Source organism: Panthera pardus, unplaced genomic scaffold (genome assembly GCF_024362965.1).
Source record: "Panthera pardus isolate Hobbes unplaced genomic scaffold, ASM2436296v1 HiC_scaffold_25, whole genome shotgun sequence".
Classification (NCBI taxonomy): Eukaryota; Metazoa; Chordata; class Mammalia; order Carnivora; family Felidae; genus Panthera; species Panthera pardus.
Window position 1 is genome coordinate 22,678,857 of NW_026526821.1, and position 24,524 is coordinate 22,703,380.

Sequence of the window (24,524 nt, forward strand, 5' to 3'; positions counted from 1 at the left end):
CATTTTTTGTTTATAAGAATTTGTTCAAACTCAAGGGTAAAAAGTTTTTGTCTGCATCTTCAACAGCTAAATAAGAAAAATAACACTTGGGACGCCTGGGTGATTCAGTCAATTAAGTGTCCGACTTTGGCTTAGGTCTGATCTCACCATTTGTGAGCTTGAGCCCCAAGTGGGGCTCTGTGCTGACAGCTCAGAGCCTGGATCCCGCTTCAGATTCTGTATCTCCCTCTCTCTGAACCTCCACCACTTGTACTCTGTGTCTCTTTCTCTCTCTCTCTCAAAAATAAACATTAAAACAAAAATTTTTTAAATAACATAAGCTGTAAGCATTTTACATTCATACAGACCATAACATGGGTAGCTTGTATTATTTTGTCACTATAGGTGAGGAACTCAAGCATTAAGAGGCTTAATAATCTAACCAAGGACATATAGGTAGTAGAACCAATTTGGTACTCAGTGAATGTTACCGAATAAACACAATCATAAAATAATAAAAGGCTGTGGTCGGTTAATTTTAGTTTTCTCTCTTCCCAAATTTGGTTCAGGAATTGTGCTTGATGAGTAACAGTATTATAGACAGTCACTGTCCTTCAGATGTTTGGTAATCCTTACATTTGCCCTAATACAGTTGAGACTATTTTACCTTTAGTCAGTGAGATTAACCAAAAAGCTTTTCTGGGAAGGGAATTTTGTCCTGTACATTTTGGTGTTAAATTGTTGGGTCATTAAGCTTAATATGTAATCATTCTTTGAGGAAACAAAACAAAATTCCCATTTCCCTTGTGGCACCCAAGAAAGGAGATGGTGTGGCTGGCAGTTGTCAATAGAGGTGACAGAATGGAGGGCTGGGAATTAGCAGCCCTGAGTCTTGGATTCTAGTTCTTCAGTTCCTGTGCTCATTCACTAGAAATCTGGTAAGCGCCTCTCACTAGCCAGCCAAGCACTGTGCTAGGCCTTGTGCCCTTGGGTGCATCTCTGGGCCCACATAAAATGAGATGACTTCCTTTCCTTGCTTTGCAGGGGTCCTTAGGGGCTTCGTTAAGAAAGCTATTGGGCGGAAGGGGAGGAAGGAGGCGGGGCAGACGCCGCACTCAACGCCCCTCCCTCCGCGCAGCTCTAGTTTCAGGTTCTCCCAGTAGACTCCACAACAGGAAAAACTACATCCAAGATGGTGTCGCCCGTCCCTCCCGGCTCAGCCACCATCTTCTTGGTAGTTCCTGAGTCGGGCGGGCGCAGCGCGCCTGCGTGGTCCGGGCATCCTCAACGCGCCTGCGCGGCCGCAGAGCCTTCCCCGCCCCTCTCGCAGCCGCTGCTGCCGCTGGTGCACTGCTGGCGGGTGCCCGAGCCTCAGGTGAGTGAGCGCTTCAGCCCGGCCCGCGCGGGGCGCGCGGCGCTGCCTGCGGGGGCGTCGCTCCCCCTGCTTTCTCGTTCCCCGCCACATCTTCGCGGCGCGCCAGGGCCCCGGGCCCGCGCTGCCAGTTTCCTCCGGTCCCCCAGCGCCCTCCGCTCTCCCCGCCGGCGGCACCTGGGTCAGCCTGGCCTCCCTCGGCCGCTCCCCGCGTCCGGGCTGCGGGGCCCCGCGACGAAACCGCTGGTGACAGCTTGCGGGCGGCTAGGGCCGAGCCTCCCGGCGCCCGACCCCCTCGGTCTCAGGGACGCATCTCAAGCGCGCTCCCTTTTTCTGCTCCTGCCCTGCGGGCGGCGGAGCTCAATAGGCCTCCGGTAGCGTATTCACCTACCCCACCCGTCCCGAAGCCAGGGGTCTTGGAAGATGGGCCGGGAGCTGGCGTTGCGTCCATGGGACCCCGGTGCAGCGAGTAGTACCCGCGGGCTGGACCCCACAACGACCCTGCGAGGGAGGGGCTTCTTAGTCCCACTTTACAAATGGGGAAACTGAGGCACCGAGATGAAGTGCTGAGCCCAAGGTCACGCGCCTGGCAAAAAGCAGGACTAGCTCTTGAACTCAGAGTCTGGGGCTTTCAGGCCAGCACGGTTGGAATTTGATCGTGTACCTTTAACAATTTTTGAAAGACACTTTCATCTCGAGTTGCTTCAACGTCCTAAAAGTAGGCTGTGAAAACAGTAATTTCTTGTTGGAGTACAATTGAGGTATTATTGTAATAATAATAATAATAATAACAACAACAACAGTAGTAGCACTATGTTGTTGATAAGAGCTCACGTTGATTCGACGCTTTCTGTGTGCCAGGGATATTATTAAACGTTTTATGACGATTATCTCACTTAACTCAGCGTTTTCCAATCCAGTGCATCCCCCTTCTTTTTCATGCAGCTTTTTTTTTTTCCCCCTGCGAAGCTGACCTCCATGTCACAGGTAGACTAGATCCTCATGGCTTAGGAGGCAATGAAGCTCTACCATGGTACCTCACTGGCGTAACAGGGATAAGCTTTGCCTGCCTGCATCCAAATTTTGCCCCCAGAGGATATAATTAGTCTTCCTTTTCCGGCTGCCAGGAGAGCAGGACTGGGCTAGCTGGGCTGGCTGGATTTGGAGGTGACAGAGCAAATTTGGCTAGCACTCACCTCATTCTGGGGTTTTTTGGCTCTGTTCCAATGCTGGGCTTGAACATGTCAGTATTTAAGATAAAGTAAAAAGAGAAAGAAGGCATATGACAAAGTGGTGGTGAATATAAGAAGCCTCCATGATTTAAAGTCCCAAAGGAACAGCTGTAAAAATATGTGAATGTTTCTTCCCCAAAATAACTAGCTCAACTGTCTTTTTTCTCCCTTAGCAAATCTTCCTACACACTTTAAAGCTCCATTAACTCACCATCTTTATGTGAAGCCTTCCTTGCTTGATTTTACCAATTAGAACTAAACATACATACACACACACACACACTCATACTCACACTTACATGCAGTAGGGTAGAGGCTTCAGTTTTACCCTCAGGACTATTATATTAGCCCCCTGAGGTCTGGAGCCATCTTTGCAGCCCCAAGTGCTTGGTTCATAGTAGGCCTTTGGTAAAGACTCTGTGAATTTCCACTGCTCCTTTTCATCACTCAGAGTGATGTTTTCCTGCTGCTCTTCTGTTCCTCCTTCTTGCCCTTCAATTGCTCTTTGCTGTCCTTCCCTTTAGATTCAACTTCTGGTCATCACCTGCCATTCAAGGTCTCCATTCCACCCTGTTTCTGTAAATTTGCAGATAAAGGTTTTGCGTGAAGACGTCTATTTATTCCCAACAGTGGAGTTGTTATATGCCACTTAAGTGTACAGGGCAGTTTTTATTTGTGTGTTGCAGTAAGGTAGTCTGAGGCTTACCGCCTTTTAGTCTATCCCTAAATACACGTGAGAGTTTTTACATTCTTTGGCATTATGTAGCTGACTACCCCTGGTTCTATCAGAATAATCAGAATTTTTTTCCATAAATCACTTCATAGTATTTACAATAATAAGTTTTCAAAGGGCCCTTTGGGAGGCAGCAGATCTATGCATAGGTTTTCTGCATAAATTAAGCTTTTAATTTTTTTTACTTTTTAATTAATTAATTAATTTTTTTTTTTTAATATATGAAATTTACTGTCAAATTGGTTTCCATACAACACCCAGTGCTCATCCCAAAAGGTGCCCTCCTCAATACCCATCACCCACCCTACCCTCCCTCCCACCCCCCATCAACCCTCAGTTTGTTCTCAGTTTTAACAGTCTCTTATGCTTTGAAATTAAGCTTTTTAAAGAGTTTTTCCAAATAATTTTCTGCAAATATATTGAGCTGTTATTATATGTAAGGCATGGTATAAGATTCTCAGTTGATTAAAATATGACCCTTGTTAAAAGAGCTTAGTAGCTAACTGGGAAACACCATATCCAGCTGTAACTCAAGTCTAAAAACTGCCGTGATAGCGTTATAAGCAAGCAATATGAGAGTATAATGGTACATTTCATAAAATCATACACTGTTGAAGCTGAAAGGAAGCATCAAGTCATTGAGTCCATCTTGTTTTTTCAGACCTCATCCTGAGAAGTGAACTTGTCCAAGGTCACAGAACTGGGGCTACAACTTGAAATTTCAAACTTTTTATCCATTAATAAGTGACTTTATCCTTACATTAACCAGCATCTCTATTAAAATTCCACTTATGTGCTAAGAACAGGGGTAAAGAAGAAATAAAAATATGATTCATGTCTTTAAGGAACTTTGTTGGGGAATAGGAAAGAACTGTTAATTTTAACTGTAATTGTTAAGTTGTGTGGTAGAGGAACTAGGTGTCACAGGAGTTGGGGGACAGGCAAGAAGGATCAGCATGAGCTGTGGTAGTGAGAGTACTTTGGGGAGAAGTTAGGACTTTTCAGAGCTTTGACAGATTGGTAGGGTCAGAATTAATCAAAAGGGCAAAGAAAGCCTTTTGAAGTAGGGTGGTAAAACTGTGTTTAAGAAATAGTGAAAAATCTGTATTGACTGGATTAGAGCAGTGGTTCTCAATGATTAGTGTGCATTAGAATCACCTGAAGAGTTTAAAACCCATATTATAGGGGGTGCCTGCCTGGCTCAGTCGGTAGAGCATGTGGCTCTTGATCTCTGGGTTGTGAGTTCAAAGCTCACATTGGGCTTAGAGCTTAGTAAAAAAAAATTTTTTTTAATTAAAAAATAAAACTCATACTGCGGAGGTCCCCACCTCTAGAGTTTCTGATTTAGTAGGTCCAGAGGGGGGCCTAAGAATTTTTATTTCTAATGAGTTCCCAGATGATGTTGATGTTCCTAATCCAGGGATAACACTTTGAGAACTTCAACTGGATTAGAAAGTTGAGAAGCTAGAGTCAAACTGTCAAAGAACTTGTTCCAAAAAAATTTAAAAGTGTGTGTTATACATCAGGATAGGAAAGCTCTGGAAAGATCCATTCCAAACTTTACTAGTAGTCACTTCTGGAAGTAGGATTTAGACGATTGGAGAATTCACTTTGTATTCGGTACCTTTCTAATTTTTGCATTGTGCATATAATTACTTTTGTATTTTAAAAAGTGAAGAAAAGCGAGTCATTTTTGAAGATATAAATATTTATGGGCTTAAAAAGAGCTTGCTGAAATAGTCTAGTGTCATATAATAAACATTTTTAGACTGTATGCCAGATGCTGCTAGGTTCTGGAAATACAAAACCTTTGCTACAGTTTGCAGCCCCATCATGGAGATAGGCAGATAACAGTTCTACATAGTATCATGTGAGCTTCCTTAGAGCCAGGACAAGGGTTTAGCTTTGTGCATGGCAGATAATAGGCATTTGGTAAATGATGAACGAATGAATGAGCAAATCCAGGCAAGAAATGAGGATAGTAAGAAAGAAAAAGGGCAAATGGGAGATTCTGGAAGAAACATTGACCAGCCCAAATAGGGATGATAAAAGAAAAAGGTATGTCAAGGACTTCCAAATCGAAAGATTGATAACATTTTGATTTGGTTTATACAGAACTGTGTGTCAGGTTGTCTATTCTGAAAGACCTTTTTAAATCAAGCCCCATCTGGTGCCTGGGTGGCTCAGTCAGCATCTGACTCTTGATTTTGGCTCAGGTCGTGATCTCACCAGTCAGTGAGATTGAGCCCCATGTCAGGCTTGGGATTCTCTCTTTCCCTCCCTACCCCTACCCCTACCCCACTCCTGTCCTCCCTCCCTCTCTTGCTCTCTGTCTCGAAATAAACTAAAAAAAAAAAACAAAAACAAAAAACCCTTCATCCTTTAAAAAAAATAAATCAAGCCCCCCCCCCCCCCTTTTTTAAAGACTGATAATAGCCCACAAAAATTTAACCTAGATTTCAGGGCTTTCTTTGGTAAATGAAAGTTTTTATCTTTAATCACAATGCTGATTCTGTTGCATTTATAATATTTACCTACAATTTTGCCATTGATTTGTTCTTTTATTAATGTGAAATTAACTAAAACATATGAAAGATATTTTAAATCCCATGCAAAAGTGGGTGGGATTGGATCTTCATTTTATTTCTTCAGTGGAGGGATGTTACACTTGACTCAATTCTGTCATGTTTTCCATATGGCTCACAGAGTTTGACATATCAGTCCTAAATAAATATCCATTGTTGATGGCTGAATGGGATGTACTTTGGAGGAAATTTAAAAAAAAAACCAAAAAACTAAATTGTGAGATTTTAGCTCTGAAGCCATTTTATGTGAAACCATAATACTTGGCAGATAGAGACAAGGGGAAGTCAGGCTCTTGTGTCTTTATTTATTTATTTATTTTTTTAACATTTATTTATTTTTGAGAAACAGAGTGAGACAAAGTGTGAACCGGGGAGGGGCAGAGAGAGAAGGAGACACAGAATCTGAAGCAGGCTCCAGGCTCTGAGCAAGTGGTCAGCACAGAGCCTGATGCGGGGCTCGAACCCACAAACTGTGAGATCATGACCTGAGCCGAAGTCGGATGGTCAACTGACTGAGCCACCCAGGTGCCCCGGCTCTTGTGTCTTTATGTCTGCAGTTGAGAAAGCTCTAGGGACAAAACCCCTCTTGCTATTCTTTACCTTATGAAGATGAAGAATATCTTTTGTGTCATTGTTTGGGACATTGTTTTGTTTTTTAATGTTTATTTTTGAGAGAGAGAGCCCTTGTGTGAGTGGGGGTGGGAGTGCGGGCAGAGAGAGGGAGACCAAGGATCTAAAGTGGGCTCTGTGCCTGCAGCAGAGAGCCTGATGCGGGGCTCTAACTCACGAACTGCCAGTCCTGAGCCTAAGTGAGATGCTCAACTGACTGAGCCACCCAGGTGCCCTTGTTGGGATGTAGTTTTAACCAGGGTGTTGACTAAAATAGAACTCTGGGTGACTAGACAGTCCAAAGGATAGATTGCTTTTCAGATACAATCCAGGGTGCAGTGCTCTTCTATTAATTTAATAATAATAATACCTAAACTTTGTATGGTGCTTTTTAGTTTTCAGAATTCTTTGGTCGCTAAGATCCTGGTAAACTCCAATAGCCAAACCTGAAAACATAAGCAGAAGAATTAATGATCAGGTGGCGTCAAGTGGAAAAAGTTGCTTTTTAGAGGCCTACCCAAGCTCTAGATGCAGGATTTTCAGTTTCAAATCCTTATTTTGCCAGGTTCATACTCTGCCACTTGCTAGCTGTGTGGCCTTTGGCATATCACAGAACCTCTCCAAGCCTCAGTTTCTTCATCTGCAAAGTGGGGGAAGATTATAGTACCTATCTTATAAATGGGGAGGGAAATAAAATGAAACAATGAATGAACAAAGTGCTTATCATGGTATCTGGTTTAGTGTATTAAGTTAGTATGAGTATTGAGTATTGCATCTTGTGCCGCATCTTAGGTTCTTGTTTGTTCTTTATCTCTACTCAGGCTGTTTTAAAGAACAAATTGTTTTCAGGGATTCTGTCTTAGAGCTGATGGGAATCCAGATCCCATCCCAAAAGCATGTACTAGAGCCTTGCCAGCAGTAGTTTTCCTGGTGTCCTGAGTTGCATCCTTCAAGAGTGGAAGACAGAGGGTAGTGCTTCTGCTTCTAGAGTTACTTTAGTATGACCCCTATGTGAGAGCTTCAGCTGGGTGTCTGGAATTAACAAGAAGGCCCCTAGATAGGGCGTTTGCTCTGTTCTAGTAGTTATCTTTACCAGAATCATGGAATGAATAGAATGATTATACAGCACCGGCTCAGATTCCCAGCTTGGCAGTCTCTGCAGACCTCCTGTTTACCACCTGCTGCCATTCCAGAATCTAGGAGTGACACAACAGGAAGGTGGACCTGTTGGGGTGCTGCTCTTTTCCTTTCAGAAAAAAGCAAGGTGTGTAGATGGCCTTTGGCCAGGGCTGAGGACCAGCAGGGTTGTTTCTGCTAGAATGAGCGTGCTTTTGCAGCTGCCTTTGATCACCCCCCCCCACCTTTCCTTATGGGATAGCATCTCTGAGGGTATTTCTTCTGGTGGAGAGTAACCTAGACTTTATGTAGTAAAAAGCTCAGTGAGCTATGTTTTAAAAAGTCATTGTTTCTTCCCTGGAGCTGAGTGGTTTGGCTTGTTTTTCTGGTTTTGTGGAGAGTCTCCTGGGACCCTTTCCTTTCCTAAGGGCCCCCAGGAGACAGCAACGAAACCAACATCCATTACTGTAGACACTAAAGGGGATGCTTAAGTCAATAGTTTTACCATTAGATTAATTCGGGCTTTAACCTTGACAAAACATAGGAGCCAAGTCATCAGATAATTGTGCTTCTTATAGACTGAAGTATGGAATTTAGCCCAGTCCTCTGCGATATCTTTCAGAGCTTGGAATAGGAATCCAGGTGCCAGTCCTAGTCCCACACCCAGCTGGTCGTGTGAATTTAGGCAAGTCACATAAATTTCTAGGCCTCTTTTCTCATTTGAGAATGAAGGCATGACTGTAGACCAGTGGTTCTCAGTCCTAGTTGCATGTAGCCACCAGTGGAACTTTAAAAACAATACCTGGGCCGGGCGCCTGGGTGGCACAGTCGGTTAAGCGTCCGACTTCAGCCAGGTCACGATCTCGCGGTCCGTGAGTTTGAGCCCCGCGTCGGGCTCTGGGCTGATGGCTCGGAGCCTGGAGCCTGTTTCCGATTCTGTGTCTCCCTCTCTCTCTGCCCCTCCCCCGTTCATGCTCTGTCTCTCTCTGTCCCAAAAATAAATAAAAAACGTTGAAAAAAAAATTTTTTTTTAAATAAAAATTAAAAAAAAAAAAACACAACAATACCTGGGCCTTACCCTCACCCGATTAAATTGTATCTTTAAGGTTGGGGCCTGGGTATTGATATTTTTCAAAGCTCCCAGGTCTTTCTAATAGGTAACTAAGGGAACTACTGGACAAGATGGCCACTTTTTTTTTTTTTTTAATGTTTATTTATTTTGAGAGAGAGAGAGCACCTACAAGTGGGGGAGGGGCAGAGAGAGAGGGAGAGAGAATCCCAAGCAGGCTCTGTGCTGACAGCACAGAGCCAGACTCAGGGCTTGAACTCACGAACGGTGAGATCATGACCTGAGCCTAAATGAAGAGTCAGCTGCTTAACTGACTGAGCCACCCAGGCGCCCCAGGATGACCATGTTTTAAACAGCTGTGTCATTCTGCTCTTTAGGAACCTTTACTGTCCACATAGTAAAGTCTGATTTATGTGTTCTGACCAGCCTTGTCTTCTTTCTGGCTACCTGGTTCATGGTGTCTTCTGGATATGTTGTTCACCTTTCTTTCCCAACCTGATGTAATGTCTTCTCCCTTTCAGCTATCCAAAACCTATCCATTCAGTGCCCATCATCGTTATTTCCTTTGGGATCACTGTAGTCCTTACGTATTTGTCCCACCTCTGCACTGGTTTCCAAGCTTCATTTAGCTCTAAATGCAGTGAACACTAGATGCAAGGTAAGACATGATACTCAAGCACTATTCTATCCTTTTGCAGGGATGAGACACATGGAAATACCACTGGTGTGATTTTTATGTTATTAAAACATCTGTGGGTATCTTGGCTATCTCATTATGCATGTGTATTTGACAACTATCAGTTGATGCATAGCTATTTATGACTTGACTCCAATGGACATTTTTAGCTTTATCTCCTATTAGTAATAGGAAACTACTGTTCTTGCCAAACTAGAACATCTTCCAGCAGACCTGTGCTTTCTCGTCTTCTTGCTTTTGAGTTCTCCCTGTCTGCAATTTTTTTATTCTTCTCTCATCGTAACCTACAGGAATTTTATCTATTCTTCAAGGTCCAGTTCAGATGTTACTTCTTCCATGAAACTTTTTCTCAGCACCCACAACCTGCATCTTTGCCCTAAAGCTCCACCACCTTTGGAGCAGTGGCTTTCACCTTGGGGCGATTTTGTTCCCCAGGAGACATTTGGCATTATCTGGAGACATTTTTGGTTATCACAGTGATTTGAGGAGGGTACTACTGGCATCTAGTGGGTAGAGGCCAGAAATGCTGGTAAACATTCTACAATGCGCAGGATGGTTCAAAATGTTAGTGGTGCTGAGGTTGAGAAACTGCCTTAGCGTTTGTCCACTTCACAGGCTCATGTTTATACTGCTTTGAACTGTAGTGATCTGTTTATAGTCTTAATCTCCCTTGCTCAGTTGAACTAATGGGGAAGGTGAGCTCAGCCCCAAAACTGTGCTTTCTTGTTAACTTCATAGGGTTTAGTCGTAGAGCTTGTGGCCTGATCCTAACAGCTCAGTGTAATTTAGGATGAGAGATAAAAAGAGGTCTTCAGCATGGGGTGGATTCCATGAGGCAGTCTGCAGAATTTGTCTTTTTTACCCACCAGGTCTTTTCATTCGTAATAACCTGGGAGGAAGTGCAATACAGGGCATAGAAAGAGCATTTGGGACTAGAAGACAATTGGGGTTCAGTTCCAGCTGTTGCATTTAGTAGCTGTGTTATTTTGGTCAGTCCATTTCACCTCCGTCAGCCTCAGCTTCCTCATCTATGTAATAGAGATGATGCCAGTGCTCCCGTGTTATACTTCATGGTGCAGTCATGATAATCCAGCAAGATATTAGATGTGAAGGTGCTTTGTAAAGTTCTATAATAGTTACTCATTCAGGCAGTGGTTTATGTGTAAAAAGAGAGAATGTGAGTCAGTTTGCTGTAGAAGCACTGCTGTCTACCTTCTCACTGCCTGCAGCTTTTCAGCCACCACTACTTCAGCACCAGCTCCAGCTGACCCCTTCCAGCTCATTCTCCTCAGTAAGGCTCCTTTGTTGCCTTCATTCTGTTTTGGTTGCCTGTCTGCAGTCTTGCCAAAACCAAAGTGATTGACTCTGCCTTTAGAATACAGACTAGTGGCCTGATGTCAGTACATCCTGGCAAAGCCTGATGAAGGCCAAATTACCTTGGTCACGAGGGAAAGCTACAAAACAAGACAGTTTGTAGTTTAGAAAGCCAATACTGTGTGTAGTCTCTTATTGTCTTTAAGTTTGTTTAAAGGGGAAGAGAGAGAATCCCAAGCAGGCTCCAAGCTGTCAGTGCAGAGCCCGACTTGGGGCTCAAACTCACAAACTGTGATATCGGGACCTGAGCCCAAACCAAGAGTGGGACGCTTAAGCAATTGAGCCACCCAGGCGCCCCAAGAAAGCAATGTCTTTAACCACTAGAAATCTTAGTGAGTTTTCTCTGACCCGATGGACACAGTACAGGGTGAGATAAAAGCCTGAGAGTCTCATGCCCCTGGGATCAGGCCAGGTGCATCTTTCTGCTGATTTGCTGAGTGACCCTCAGCTAGTTGTTGAACCTCATCAGGTTGATACCTGGGGGATCCTTCTCTTTGGATTGTGGTAAGAACTGTAGAATTGAAGGATGGGGAAATAATGTAAAGTAGTACATTAAGGGAGATTCTGGGTCACAGAATGTCAGCCCTGTCAGGAGCCAATAAGACCATCCTGCCCAATCTCTTCTCTTAACTGATGAGGAAACTGAGACCTGGAAGGGGAAAATGCTTTACCCAATGCCACTCAGCTAAGTAGGGCCCTACCTGGGTCCAAAGTCCACATTTGATGTATTTATGGGCTCTTTCCAAAACTCGAAGAATATGAGCATTCATTTTTTTCTGAGTGAACAGTTTGCACTATATTGTTGGACATTAGCCTGTGTTCTGCAGAGCCCTTGCGGTCTCATCACCACTTCACCCAGAGCCCTTACACTTTTTTCTGTTTTCTATTTCAGATTTTTGATGCAAAAATTAAGTCTGTAGCCTTTTTTTTAACGTTTATTTAAATATTTATTTTGAGAGAGTGCGAGTGGGAGAGGAGCGAGAGAGAGAGGGGGAGAGAGAATCCCAAACAGGCTCCATACTGTCAGCCCAGAGCCCAACACGGGGCTCAATCCCATGAACCGTGAGATCATGACCTGAGCCGAAATCAAGAGTTGGACGCTTAAGCAACTGAACCACCCAGGTGTCCCAAGTCCATAGTCTTGATCTTTAAAGACCCTCTCAGTGCTGTCTCTGAGTGTCAGAGAACACTGAAGTCTCTTTTGGTCATCCTAGGAACATTTTTGCTTGCACTTCAGAAATGTCAGTTTCTGTAATTCTACAAAGTGATATACATAGTCATGGGCTAATTTTTTAGCATGGAGAACTGAACCTTATTTTTCTTAGATTTTCACTGTCAAAAGATAATGGCCCTTTCTCAATCCACATCCTTCCCTCCTTGGCGTTGGAATTTTCCTCCTTACATGTAAACCTCTCTTCTCCCCTTAACTTCTTTGATAGCATAATTTTGCTTTTCTTCTTATGTCTCTGACATTTTTTTTCTTTGTCTCTCACTGGTTCTGCTTTTCTATCACTAACTTGTCTTTCAGAAAAGGCTTGCAGCTCCTCCTAGTCTCTGGTTTGATAAGCACCTGCAGATTTTCCTCATTAACTCACTCCTGCCTATACTCAGGTCTCTTAGAGGCCCATATTTTAACTCTGACTCTACACTGATTTTTGTCATCAGTTTCTCTGATTGCTTTTCAGCTCCCCCATTGCATTATTATTGACCGTTTTGTTTCCCTTGCTCTAGAGACATGTCAAGTAAGACGTTGCTTTGGCCAAGGTCAAAGAGGTTGTTGCCTTTTTTTTCTCCTCTAGGATTTTGATGGCTTCCTGTCTTACGTTTAAGTCTTTCATCCATTTTGAGTTTATTTTTGTGTATGGTGTAAGAAAGTGGCCCAGGTTCATTCTTTTGCATGTTGCTGTCCGGTTTTCCCAACACCATTTGCTGGAGAGACTGTCTTTTTTCCATTGGATATTCTTTCCTGCTTTGTCACAGATCAATTGGCCATAAGTTTGTAGGTCCGTTCTGGGTTCTCTATTCTGTTCCATTGATTTTTGTGTCTGTTTTTGTGCTAGTACCATACTGTCTTGATGATGACAGCTTTTTAATACAGTTTGAAGTCTGGAATTGTGATGCCTCCAGCTTTGGTTTTCTTTTTCAAGATGCTTTGATTATTCGGGGTCTTTTCTGGTTCCACACAAATTTTAATATTGTTTGTTCTAGCTCTGTGAAGAATGCTGGTGTTATTTTGATAGGTATTGCAATAAATCCTGCTTCTAATCGTGACTACATTAGGACAGACTAACAAAAGCCCTTTTATCATTCCTTCTAAGGGACCCAGAGGATGCCAGTCAGGAACTCTCCTCAAACTATGAACCCCACATGCCAATCACGAGCATCCCAAACATCTATGCCACTTGCAGAGCACAAGCCTGATATTTAACCTCCAAAAGAAAAAATGGTTCTTTTCTCAGATCCCAGGCACCCTATAAACTTGATTGAGCTACTGAATGCCCAGAAGCTGAATTTTTATTTTCCTTTGTTTTAATATCGCATACATTTCATAAGGAGATAAGGTGGTTTGAATCTTTCATCACGAATCTCAGCCAGCATCTGCAATTCTCTTTTACAGTACCACTATGACTCAGTTAACTGAGACCTATACTTGTGTGCTTATTAATCACACTATAAACTGTGGCTACTTTTATCTGGATGTCACTGTTTATCAGTAATTTATAATGACAATTTTGAAGTTTTTCCTTTTGAAAGCAGTATTGCTCACTTTGGAAAATGTGGAACCACAGAACAATGAAAAGGTATTTTACTCACAGTCCTTGCATCTAAAGACGACCACTGTTAACATTTTAGTGTGTTTCCACTTGTTCTTTTTGTCCATGTAAAGTGGTGATTTTCTGAAATTTTTCCAACCTACCCACTTTATTCCCTACTTTATCTTTTTATTTATTTATTTATTTATTTATTTATTTATTTATTTATTTATTTATTTTGAGAGAGAGAACATGTGACAGCGAGCAAGCAGGGGAGGGGTAGAGGGAGAGGAAGAGCCCAATCCCATAAACTGAGCCAAAATCAGGAGTTGAATGCTTAACCAACTGAGCCACACAGGCTCTCCTTATTCCCTACTTTAATTCACTCACTTGAAAGCAGGATCCTTCAAGATGTTGCTTATTCAAATGTGACTCTCTGTGGGGGGATCTGTCAAGGAGCTCCAGGGCCAGAGGAAAGCCAGAGGTGCCCTCAGTTCCAAAGTGACTGGCATTCACCTAGTGTTCCCATGCATATTTTAAAGATGAAGAAAAATACAATGTTTGTGCCAAGAGAAACACTTAAGGCACAAATTGAATGAGAAGCCTGTCCCTATCAACTGGGCCCAATGCAGATAACACAGGACAGTAAACTGTTCTAGAGTGACTTAGGAATTGGCATCAAGACAGCAGATGTTCACCTTTCACATTATAGGGCACTTAATGCATTCCTCCAGAGACTCAATTTTTGCTTGGTTCTTACTGTCCCAAGCCCTTGCCAATGAGCAATTCTGTAATACCTATAAGAAAACTAAGATCACATGGTGGAAAACTCCATCTCTGATCTCTCGGCTACACACGCTGGCTCCCTCCCAGGAATTTGAGGCCTGCAGTTCCCTCATCTGCATAAATTATAGGGCTGGCCAGGTTTCATCCTGGTAATAAGGGCTACTAATATTCTTATAAAGCTGGTAGGGATTTTATAAACTGCAGTAGAATAACAAAATGTTCACCCTCTTTCCCAGTTGTAGGAGGCAGAGGAAGGGCTGACAAGTGAAAAACCAGCCATCCTCAAAATGAATAATGAACCTGCTACGAAATGGATAGAGTATGAAAGGTGAAAAGTGTAATTCCTACTCTGTGCCAGGAATTATAATCTAAGCACCAAATATTTAATCCTCTCAGGCAGATATTTCCATTTCTTAGAGACAACAAATTCAGGCTTAGAGAAGTTAAGTAACTATTCCAATATCTCACATCTATGTAAGTAATAGAGCAAGAATGTTAAAAACCTTTGCTTTCCCCACTATACCATAATGTCTAGGCCTTGTGTACTGACTGTAGGATCCTGGGCAAGTTTCTTCCTCTCTACCCACAGGGGCACCTCCTTGAAGTAAAGGTAGTAGAAGCCTACAGTAATCCTGTATCACCAAAGACTTGGAAGCTAGAGTGAAGTTTTGAATCCTCATACACCAAAGATTTGGAAGCTAGAGTGAAGGTTTGAGTCATCATACCAGGACAAGAACCCTCGCTATCTCAGTAGGTTGCTTACAGACAAGGAGAAGACAGAATGAGGAGAGAGAAGAGAAATGAAATTCCAGCTATTACTTGGAAACTAGTTGCAGAAGCAAGAACTATTCTTGTTTGTTGTTAGAACAGTGTGCCTCAGACTTCAATGTACAATCACCTGGGGATCTTGTTTTTGATTTTAGCCAATCAGTTTTGAGTGATGGCAATCCAACGTGTGACCTCATCAGTTGAGGAGAGAAGAACATTTGAGTTGAGGTGGTGAAGAACTGAAAGGCTTAATTATAGCAACAATCCCCCCCCCCTTTTTAAAGTTTATTTATTTTGAGAGAGAGTGAGCACGCATGCATGCAGGAAGGGCACAGAAAGAGAGAGAGAGAGAGAGAGAGAGAAAATCCCATCTTGGCGCTGTCAGCACATAGTCTGATGTGAGGCTTAACCTCACAAGCCATGAGATCATGATCTGAGCCGAAATCAAGAGTTGGAGGCTTAACCAACTGAGCCACCTGAGCACCCCAGCAATCCTTAATAGAGATGAGGATATGGTATAGGAAGACCTTTCATCTAATTTCATCCTGCCTTCTTCCCAAAAGGATTTCAATAAATTAAATGGGATTTTTAAAAGATTCAACAGATCAAACCAACTAAAAGGGAAATATACTAAAGAGAAGAGTTTAGTAGTCTGTTGCAGAAATCTAGCTGAAAGGTGACAAGTGTGATCACACTACTAGAATCACAGATATAAAGAAAAGGGAAGATCTGGCATAAAAAGTTGGCAAAAATAGCATAAGGTCAGAAAAGAGATTTTGCCAATGTTTTCAGTTAGAAAGAGAAAAGAATCATGGAATAATGGTGCAGTCAATAATAATGCAATGGGGTGCTGGGGAAACTGGACAGCGACATGCAGAAAAATGAACCTAGACCACTTTCTTATACCATACACAAAAATAAACTCAAAAGGGATGAAAGACCTAAACGTGAGACAGGAGGCCATGAAAATCCTAGAGGAGAAAGCAGGCAAAAACCTCTTTGATCTTGGCCACAGCAACTTCTTACTCAACACATCTCCAGAGGCAAGGGAAACAAAAGCAAAAATGAACTATTGGGACCTCATCAAAATAAAAATCTGCATAGCAAAGGAAACAATCAGCAAAACTAAAAGGCAGCCTACAGAATGGGAGAAGATATTTGCAAACAACACCTCAGATAAAGGGTTAGTATCCAAAATCTATAAAGAACTTATCAAACTCAACACCCAAAAAACAAATAATCCAGTGAAGAAATGGGCAAAAGACATGAATAGACACTTCTCCAAAGAAGACATCTAGATGGCCAACCGACACATGAAAAAATGCTCAACATCACTCCTCATCAGGGAAATACAAATCAAAACCACAGTAAGATACCACCTCACACCTGTCAGAATGGCTAACATTAACAACTCAGGCAACAACAGATGTTGGCAAGGATACGGAGAAAGAGGATCTCTTTTGCACTGCTGGTGGGAATGCAAACTGGTACAGCCATTCTGGAAAGCAGTCTGGCTATTCCTCAAAAAATTAAAAATAGAACTACCCTACAACCCAGCAGTTGCACTATTAGTTATTTATCCAAAGGATATAGTTATGCTGTTTTGAAGGGGCACACGTACCCCAATGTTTATAGCAGCACTATCAACGATAGCCAAAGTATGGAAAGAGCCCGAATGTCCATTGAAGGATGAATGGATACAGATGTATATATATGCAGTGGAGTATTACTCAGCAATCAAAAAGAATGAAATCTTGCCATTTGCAGCCATGTGGATGGAAGTAGAGGGTGTTATGCTAAGCAAAATTAAAGAAGACAAATATCATATAACTTCACTCATATGAGGACTTTAAGATACAAAACAGATGAACATAAGGGAAGGGAAGCAAAAATAATATAAAAAAAGGGAGGGGGACAAAACATAGGAGACTCCTGTATGTGGAGAACGAACAGAGGGTTGCTGGAGGGGTTGTGGGATGGGGGATGGACTCAATGGGTGAGGGGCATTAGGGAATCTACTCCTGAAATCATTGTTGCACTGTATGATAACTGACTTGAATATAAATTAAATAATATAAAAAAGCAGGATTTACTTTGGTGTATTTGGTCAGTAATAGCTAAAAGATAGTCTAGAACCCATACTCTCTCCTTAGCCAAGTAAGTCAAAGCCATGCAATCTTATATCTGAAGAGAAAAACAGAAAAATGGATTAATAGGCTACTACCTTGTGAAGACTTTTTTGATTCTCACCAATCAGAAGCAATTGTTCCTTGAACTATTATGTCCCTTCTTTTTACTTCTTATTTTGTAGTTAGTTTATAGATAGCTGTCATCTCTACCCTTTAGTAAACTGGAAAGCAAGGACCTTCTTTGTATCTTCCATAATGCTGTGCACAGTGGGTATTCAATAAGTGGTTGTTGAATAGCTACATCCCCAACTCATTGAATTAGTATTTTTCCTGACTGATAAGTTCAAGGCCAAGGCAGAGGAGATGAAGCCTGGGGCTTTAAAGTCTGGGTGGAGGGGCACCTGGGTGGGTCAGTTGGTTAAGCGTCCAACTTCAGTTCAGGTCACCATCTCACAGCTCATGGATTTGAGCCCCACGTCGGGCTCTGTGCTGACAGCTCAGAGCCTGGAGCCTGCTTCAGATTCCATGTCTTCCTCTCTCTGCCTCTTCCCTGCTCGCACTCTGTCTCTTTCTCTCAAAAATAAATAAGCATTATAAAAAATAAAATAATAAAGTCTGGGTGGAATAACTTGTCTACAATATCCAGTATTTGCAGCCTCTCCCCATGACTTCCTGTCCAGTGTTATGGAGTAAGAATTTATGGCTCATTACTCTGCCTCCCCACCTCCATCTACTCTCTTCTCCTAGAACTCTGTTTCCCTGTCTTCTCCTTCTCTGTTGGTTATCTATTGCTATGAAACAAATCAGTCTCGAACAGGATTATTATTGCTCATAGTTTCTGTGAGTCAGGAATGCAGGTGGTGGCTTGGTAGGATGGCTCAGGTTCAGGGTCTCCAATGTGGTTGCAGTCATATATCTCTGGGGCTGCAGTCATCTGAAGTCTTGACTGGGCCTGGAACATCCATCTGCAAGGTAGCTCACTCACATGGCTGGCAGGTTGGTACTGGCAAGTTGGTTCCTTTCTACATGGGCCTCCCCAGAGGCTGTTTGAGTGTCCTCACTATACTATATTTGGCTTCCTCCAGAACTAATGAGTGAAGACTATAATGTCTTGAAGCAGAAACTATGCCTTGTATGATATAGCTTCAGATGTCATATATTGTTGCCTCTGCCATATTTTATTACTTACACAGACCATCCCTGATTTATTTGGAGATTACATGAGTGCAGATATCAGGAGTCAAGGATCATTGAGTTGTTTAGAGGCCATCTTGGAAGCTGGCTCTCCTACTCTCCATCTACTGCTATGATTCACCAAGTAAAGGCTAATGAGCTGCCTTGGTTCATCTCCCCCTACATTCCCATTCCTAAGTCAAGGCCTCATCCTAGGCTATAGCATTAGCCTTCCGTTTTTGTTCCCCTTTTAATCCTTTCTCCATAGTGTTGCTTCCTGAAGCATAGCTTTGAGCTTGTTGTTCTCTCAGTTACACATCTTCAGTAACTAAACTGTACACTCCAGAAAAGCAAAGACTAGTATCTGTTGTTGCAAAAAAAAAAAAAAAATTACCGTAGGGCCACCTGGGTGGCTCAGTTGGTTAACCGTCCAACTTTGACTCAGGTCATGATCTCACAGTTCATGAGTTTGAGCCCGCATCAGGCTGTCTACTGTCAGCACACAGCCCACTTTGGATCCTCTGTCCCCCTCTCTCTACCCCTCCCCTGCATGCTCGCTCGCTCTCTCTCAAAAATAAACATTTTAAAAAATAATACTTTAAAATATATATATTACCACAAACTTACTGGCTTAAGATGGCATACAACACATTTATTGTCTGACAATATCTGGGGGTTGGGAATCTGGCAAGAGTTGACTGGGTCCTCTACAAGTCTGCAGTGAAGGTGTTGGTCAGGGCTAGGTTCTCGTCTGAGGTTTGATTGGGGAACTATCCACTTCCAGTCCCATGTGGTTGTTGACAGCAATCAGTTTGTGCAGGTTGTTGGACTGAGTGTCTTAGTTTCTTGGTCTTTTGGCTGGAGGCTGTCCTCAGTTCTTTGCCATGTGGCCCTCTCACACATGCCAACTTGCTTCTTCAAAGCTAGCCAAGGAAAGTGTGTCTTTTAGCAAGACAGATGTTAAAATATTATGTAATGTCATCATGTACAGGTACTTTTGTACATTCCATCACTTGCCATTTTGGTTAAAAGCAGGCCATGGGTCCCATCCACACGCAGTGGTGGGAGGGGGTTATTCAAGGGTATGAATACCAGGAGACAGATCATGGAGGCCACTTTAAAGTCTGTCTTCCATAACTGTTTAGTCTTCTGTGTCTTCAGCACCCTGAGCAGTGCATGACACTAATCTCTAGTATTGCAGTGAATCAACATAGTGTGACTATTATGTTTCCAGCTTCTAGATTAAGCTTCTTTACTTCTTTCTGTTTCAGAGTTACTGATTTATTCTCGAGAATCCTCTACTCTCATCTGTCCTGATGGATGAACTTCAGGATGTTCAACTCACAGAGATCAAACCACTTCTAAATGATAAGGTAAAGACCATGCTGTTTTCACTAAAATATATATGTCCTTTCTGTGATTAGTTAATTCTCTATATTTTCTTAATAGCAACTGACTCAGAACATATTCATCTTCACTTTCGATGGAGGAAATACTTTAAAAAATAAATTTCTTAACCATCTTTTTGATATTTTTCCTTCTTTTTTCTTTCTTCCTACTTTTGTTTCCATGGGCCAAATTCAGTCAAGTTATCCTTGAGACTGTCTTGGTTTTACTGATAGAGACATTAAGGGAAAAAAATATGACAAAGTTAGGCAGAAATTATGAGAGTGAGGTTTGACTTAGAATCCAAGTGTCTTGACTTTCAGTTTCTATAAGGAAAAGTGAACATCTATGGCTGGTGATGTACATAAGCTGTAAGACTTTCCCTAATGTTTGTCAAGTCTGCTATGTGACCTTACTGTCAACTTTGAGATTTTCATCGGGGATGTATGGATGTCAGTAATACACCTCATTTTTCTGTTAGTGTTAGAGAACAGTGAACAGCGTAGTTTAGTCACCAGAATTCAGAGAATAAAGACTTGGTGTGATGGTAGGAGTTACCAAAAAGCTAAGAAAGGATTATCCTGCCTCCTGTCTGTCCCCATTCAGTAAGTGTTCCTGAAATTCCCTTTTCTATCCTCTGCTTTTGGTTTATTGTCATTACCCCTATTAAAATACTCTTGTAGGAGTGCCAGGGTGGCTCAGTCAGTTAAGTGTCTGACTTTGGCTCAGGTCATGATCTCATGGTTCGTGAGTTTGAGCCCCACATTGAGCTCTGTGCTGATAGCTCACGGCTCAGAGCCTGGAACCTGCTTTGGATTCTGTCTTCCTCTCTCTCCCTGCCACTCCCTCCATCTTTCAAAAGTAAATAAACATTTAAAAATACATACATACATACATACTCTTGTAGCTAGGTGTGAATGAGCCCATGGCATTCTTCCCTGAGGAAAGTATTGATAAAAAGGTAAGAGTAAAGGGGGCACCTGGGTGGCTTAGTTGGTTAAGAGTCTGGCTTCGGCCAGGTCATGATCTCACAGTTCGTGAGTTCAATCCCTGCATTGGGCTCTCTGTTATCAGCGCAGGGCCCCCTTCGGATCCTCTGTACCCCTCTCTTTCTGCCCCTCCTTGCTCATTCATGTATTCTCTCTCTCTATCTCTCAATCTCTATTTAAAGTAAACATTAAAAAAAAAAAGTAAGAGTAAAGATGGATGAGGTTGGGATGGGGGTGCTACAACAGAAGATGCTGTTGCCCTTATCTTTTTTGGCCAAAGACCCACCTATAACTTCTAGGGCTGTTGACTTACCATGTGTTTATTAATCTGCTATTGAATCCTGTCAGTCCCATTTTCATTCCTATGACCTCATCTCTCTACCCTACTCCCACCCCATCTTTTATCTTTTACTAGAGATTTTGCCCTCTCCTTCATCAGGCTGCACACCTTTTTTAGCCCCTATTTGGTTTCTCCTGCTGCCTACCCTCATCTTTTCAGAAAATCTTGACCGTCTTTACTGTCTTTTGGCTGTCCCCAAAATAATGTGCCACAAGGAGGAAGGAAATAAAATCTGCATCTGTAGAGCTTATGTATAGCCACAGAAATGAATAGTTACAAGGCAGGTGGGAGTAGACAATTTAACTTCAGGAAGGTAGTAATCGATCCTAAACCTGGCTGATCATCAGAATCAACTGGGGAATTGTTTAGAAATAGGGAATGCTGGCTTCCACTGTAGACTAACTAAATTGGAATGTAAGGGGAGGGAGACAGGACATACACACACACACACCACACACTTTTCTATGACCAGTGGTCTTCAGCTTTGGCTGCTTATTGGAATTACTTGGGGAGATTTAAATATCACTGATGATTTTTGGTAGAGATTCTCCAGATTCTGACTGAATTGGTCTGGGGTGTGGTTGAGCTTTTTAAAAAAAATCCTGAAATTGAGAACTATGCCTAAAGTGATTCTGGTTAGTCATTGTTGGAAACCCGTACCCTGGTGGGTCTCGGATATTTGAGGACTGAGGTACAAATAGGAGGAGGATCCTTCCTGGACCCTAGAAAGGCACAGGATGCCTGAGCAGGTGCCTGCATGAAAGAGCAGTTTGTTGCATATCTCATAGAAAAGGCAGCTGGAAGAGGAAAGATTCAATATATATGACCATGGAAAAACAATAAATTAACACCTGGGTCCTCCTCTCTTGAGGCTTCAGTGATGCCTTGGCTGTGTCTAAAGTCTGCCCAAGTGGTATGGATGGAATTGTGCTCATCCCCTCACCCCAAACTTGCATGTTGAAACCCTAACCCCACATGTCACCATATGGGACATAGGGCCCTTAGGAGATGATTAAGGTAACGTGAGGTCATAAAGGTAGAGCTTTAATCCTGTAGGACTGGTGGCCTTACAAGAGGAAGAGCGAGAACTCTCTCTCTTACACACCACCCCCCATGTGAGGACATAGGGAGGTGGTAGCCATCTGAAAGCCAGGAAGACAGCTCTCACCAGAAACCAAACCCTGCTGGAATCTTGGTCTTGGACTTTCAGCCTCCAGAACTGTGTCAGGCTGCCCAGGCAGTCTAAGACACCACGCAGTCAGTGCCTCACTTCCTAACATCTGTTAGCTTCTCTTTGATGTGCTGTTCCTACCCACTTCCCATGCTCTCTCTCTCCCTGAGAAGTGTTCCTATCCCCTCACTATTCTTGAAAGCTCCCCTGCTCCAGCCCAGCTTTGTAGAAGAAGATTGGCGTGAGGCATTCCCAAAGAGTTCCACCCTCTTAGTCCCCCTGGCCTAGTACATCAGTGCTTTTGTCTTTGCCCAACGTGTGTGTGCTTTTGCATACATTCTGAAAGGTATGATGGTAACACCCTTCATCAGGTATTTCGTTTGATCCCCCAGTTGCCCAGTGGTATAGGGAACACAGATCAGTTTGTTCCCATACTGCTGATGAGAAAACTAAGGATGAGAAAGGTGAAATAGCTTACTCAGATTGAATGCCATAGAATGCTTGCTGTCAGGTAGGATTTCTCAGTCTTGGGACTGTTAGTGTTTTGGGATGGATAACTGTTGTGGGGACTGTTGTGCGTATTGTAGGACGTTCAATAGCATTCCACTAGAGCAATACCACTAGATTCTCTATCCACTAGATTCCAATACCACTCAATTGTGACAACCAAAATGTCTCCAGATGTTGTCCAATGTTCCATGGGGGCACAGTCTCCCCAGGTGAGAACCACTGCCATAGGGGATAGGCCTTCAGGTTTTGATAGGAGTAAATGTCTGGAAGGTTTTTTGGGTGGGGGGGAGGGGGGGCAAGTTTTTTGGCCTATCCTGCTATTATTGATTATGCACCTTTTATGTGCCAGGTGCTTTACGTACTTTCTTTTAATCATCAGAGTATCCCTTTGAAGTAGATAGTATTTTTCCTCACTTAGAAGATGAAAAACTGGTTTGCCCGGTCAGTATGTGGCAGAGTCAGGACTGAAACCCAGGTCTGTCATATTCTAAACCCTGAGTCCTTTCCACTATGTGACCTCATCACCTCTGTGGCTTGCCATGTCTCTTTAAGGAAAAGCCTAGAGATGTGTATCATTTCATCTCGTCTTTTTGCCCATTTTCATAGATATACTCTTAGCTAGAAAACATTGCTGTACCCTTCCAAGCTTCAGGGAGCTAGAGGAAGTCTAGACCCAACCTGTTATGGAGAGATTTGTCCTGAGATGACTATAAGGAAGCATTCTCAGAATAGCTTTAAGCAAGGCTTATGTTAACTTGTCTCTTGTCATTTGTTGGTACTTTTCCCATTTAATTTTAGTATGCTTGTAATTTTGTCTGTGGCTCAGAATTGTGAAGAAGTGGGTAATTTTGCCATGCTTGTTTTGGCTCCAGTAATGAAAAGAAGCAATTGCCAGTGCTTATCTTTGTTTTGGGGGGCAGACATTGTATAGAAATGTGAACCGATTTTTTTTCTTAAATAGCATTTAACTATTTTTAGTGCATTTTCACAGATATTATCTTCTTTAAATCTCCCAACCTCCTATGAAATAAGTAGTTAAAGGTATTTTTAACTCCATTTTACAGATAGGCTCAGAGAGGTTATAGCACTTGTCTAAAGGTAGTGTGTAGAAGGGTGGTGAACCCGCATCTGTTGACTTCAACTTGGATCAGGGGGTCTAGGGCTCTGCCCACCACCTGCTGCCTCTTGGAGCTGGTCATTCCAACCTCCTCAACCTTATAACAAGCAGGAGAGCTGACTGATTTGTGCTTCATTTTCTCTAACCTCAACTATATTAAAGTATACGCCAGAAAAGACTAATAAAAGAAGAGCAAAACATTAATGATAGCAGCTATTTCTCAATAGAGAGATGATGGATGGTTATAATTTTCTTTATACTTCTCTACAGTGAGCATGTACTTTCCTTTTTGTAATTAGAACACCAGAAAAAAAGGATTTGGTACAAAATGATACAAAAATGTACAAAAATGGTACAAAAAATACTGAACCGAGTGAAAGCCAAGGGGCAGTCTTGAGAAAATAAGCAGAAAGCCACAACTGGCTTCTGCAGAATTGAGGAAACATCAAGTAGGTTGAATAAGTAGTGGAGAGAATAGAAACAAGTTATTTACCTTTTTTGGTTGTTAAAATAGAAAGTGAGATAGACCGTATCGCAGTTTAAGCTTTCCGTCTCTACTCATGACTGGAAATGTAAGCAGAGGAGAGAAAACCCATGAATGAGCTTGTTTGTAACTTTCAGAACAGCAGAGACAGG

At 42.4% G+C, this 24,524-nt stretch overlaps 1 protein-coding gene across 4 annotated transcripts in view; it reads left to right on the top strand.

The window, feature by feature from the left end:
- The first annotated feature begins 1,234 nt into the window (after window positions 1–1,234).
- Window positions 1,235–24,524, top strand: part of NDRG3 (NDRG family member 3) — a 67,794-nt gene continuing 44,504 nt past the window's right edge. For all 4 annotated transcript variants that reach the window (XM_019458570.2, XM_019458573.2, XM_019458572.2 and 1 more), the window contains exons 1-2: window positions 1,235–1,354; window positions 19,647–19,748. In XM_019458570.2, the coding sequence (XP_019314115.1) occupies window positions 19,692–19,748 (57 nt within the window). In that variant the 5' untranslated portion in view covers window positions 1,235–1,354; window positions 19,647–19,691. The remainder of the gene's footprint in view (window positions 1,355–19,646; window positions 19,749–24,524) is intronic.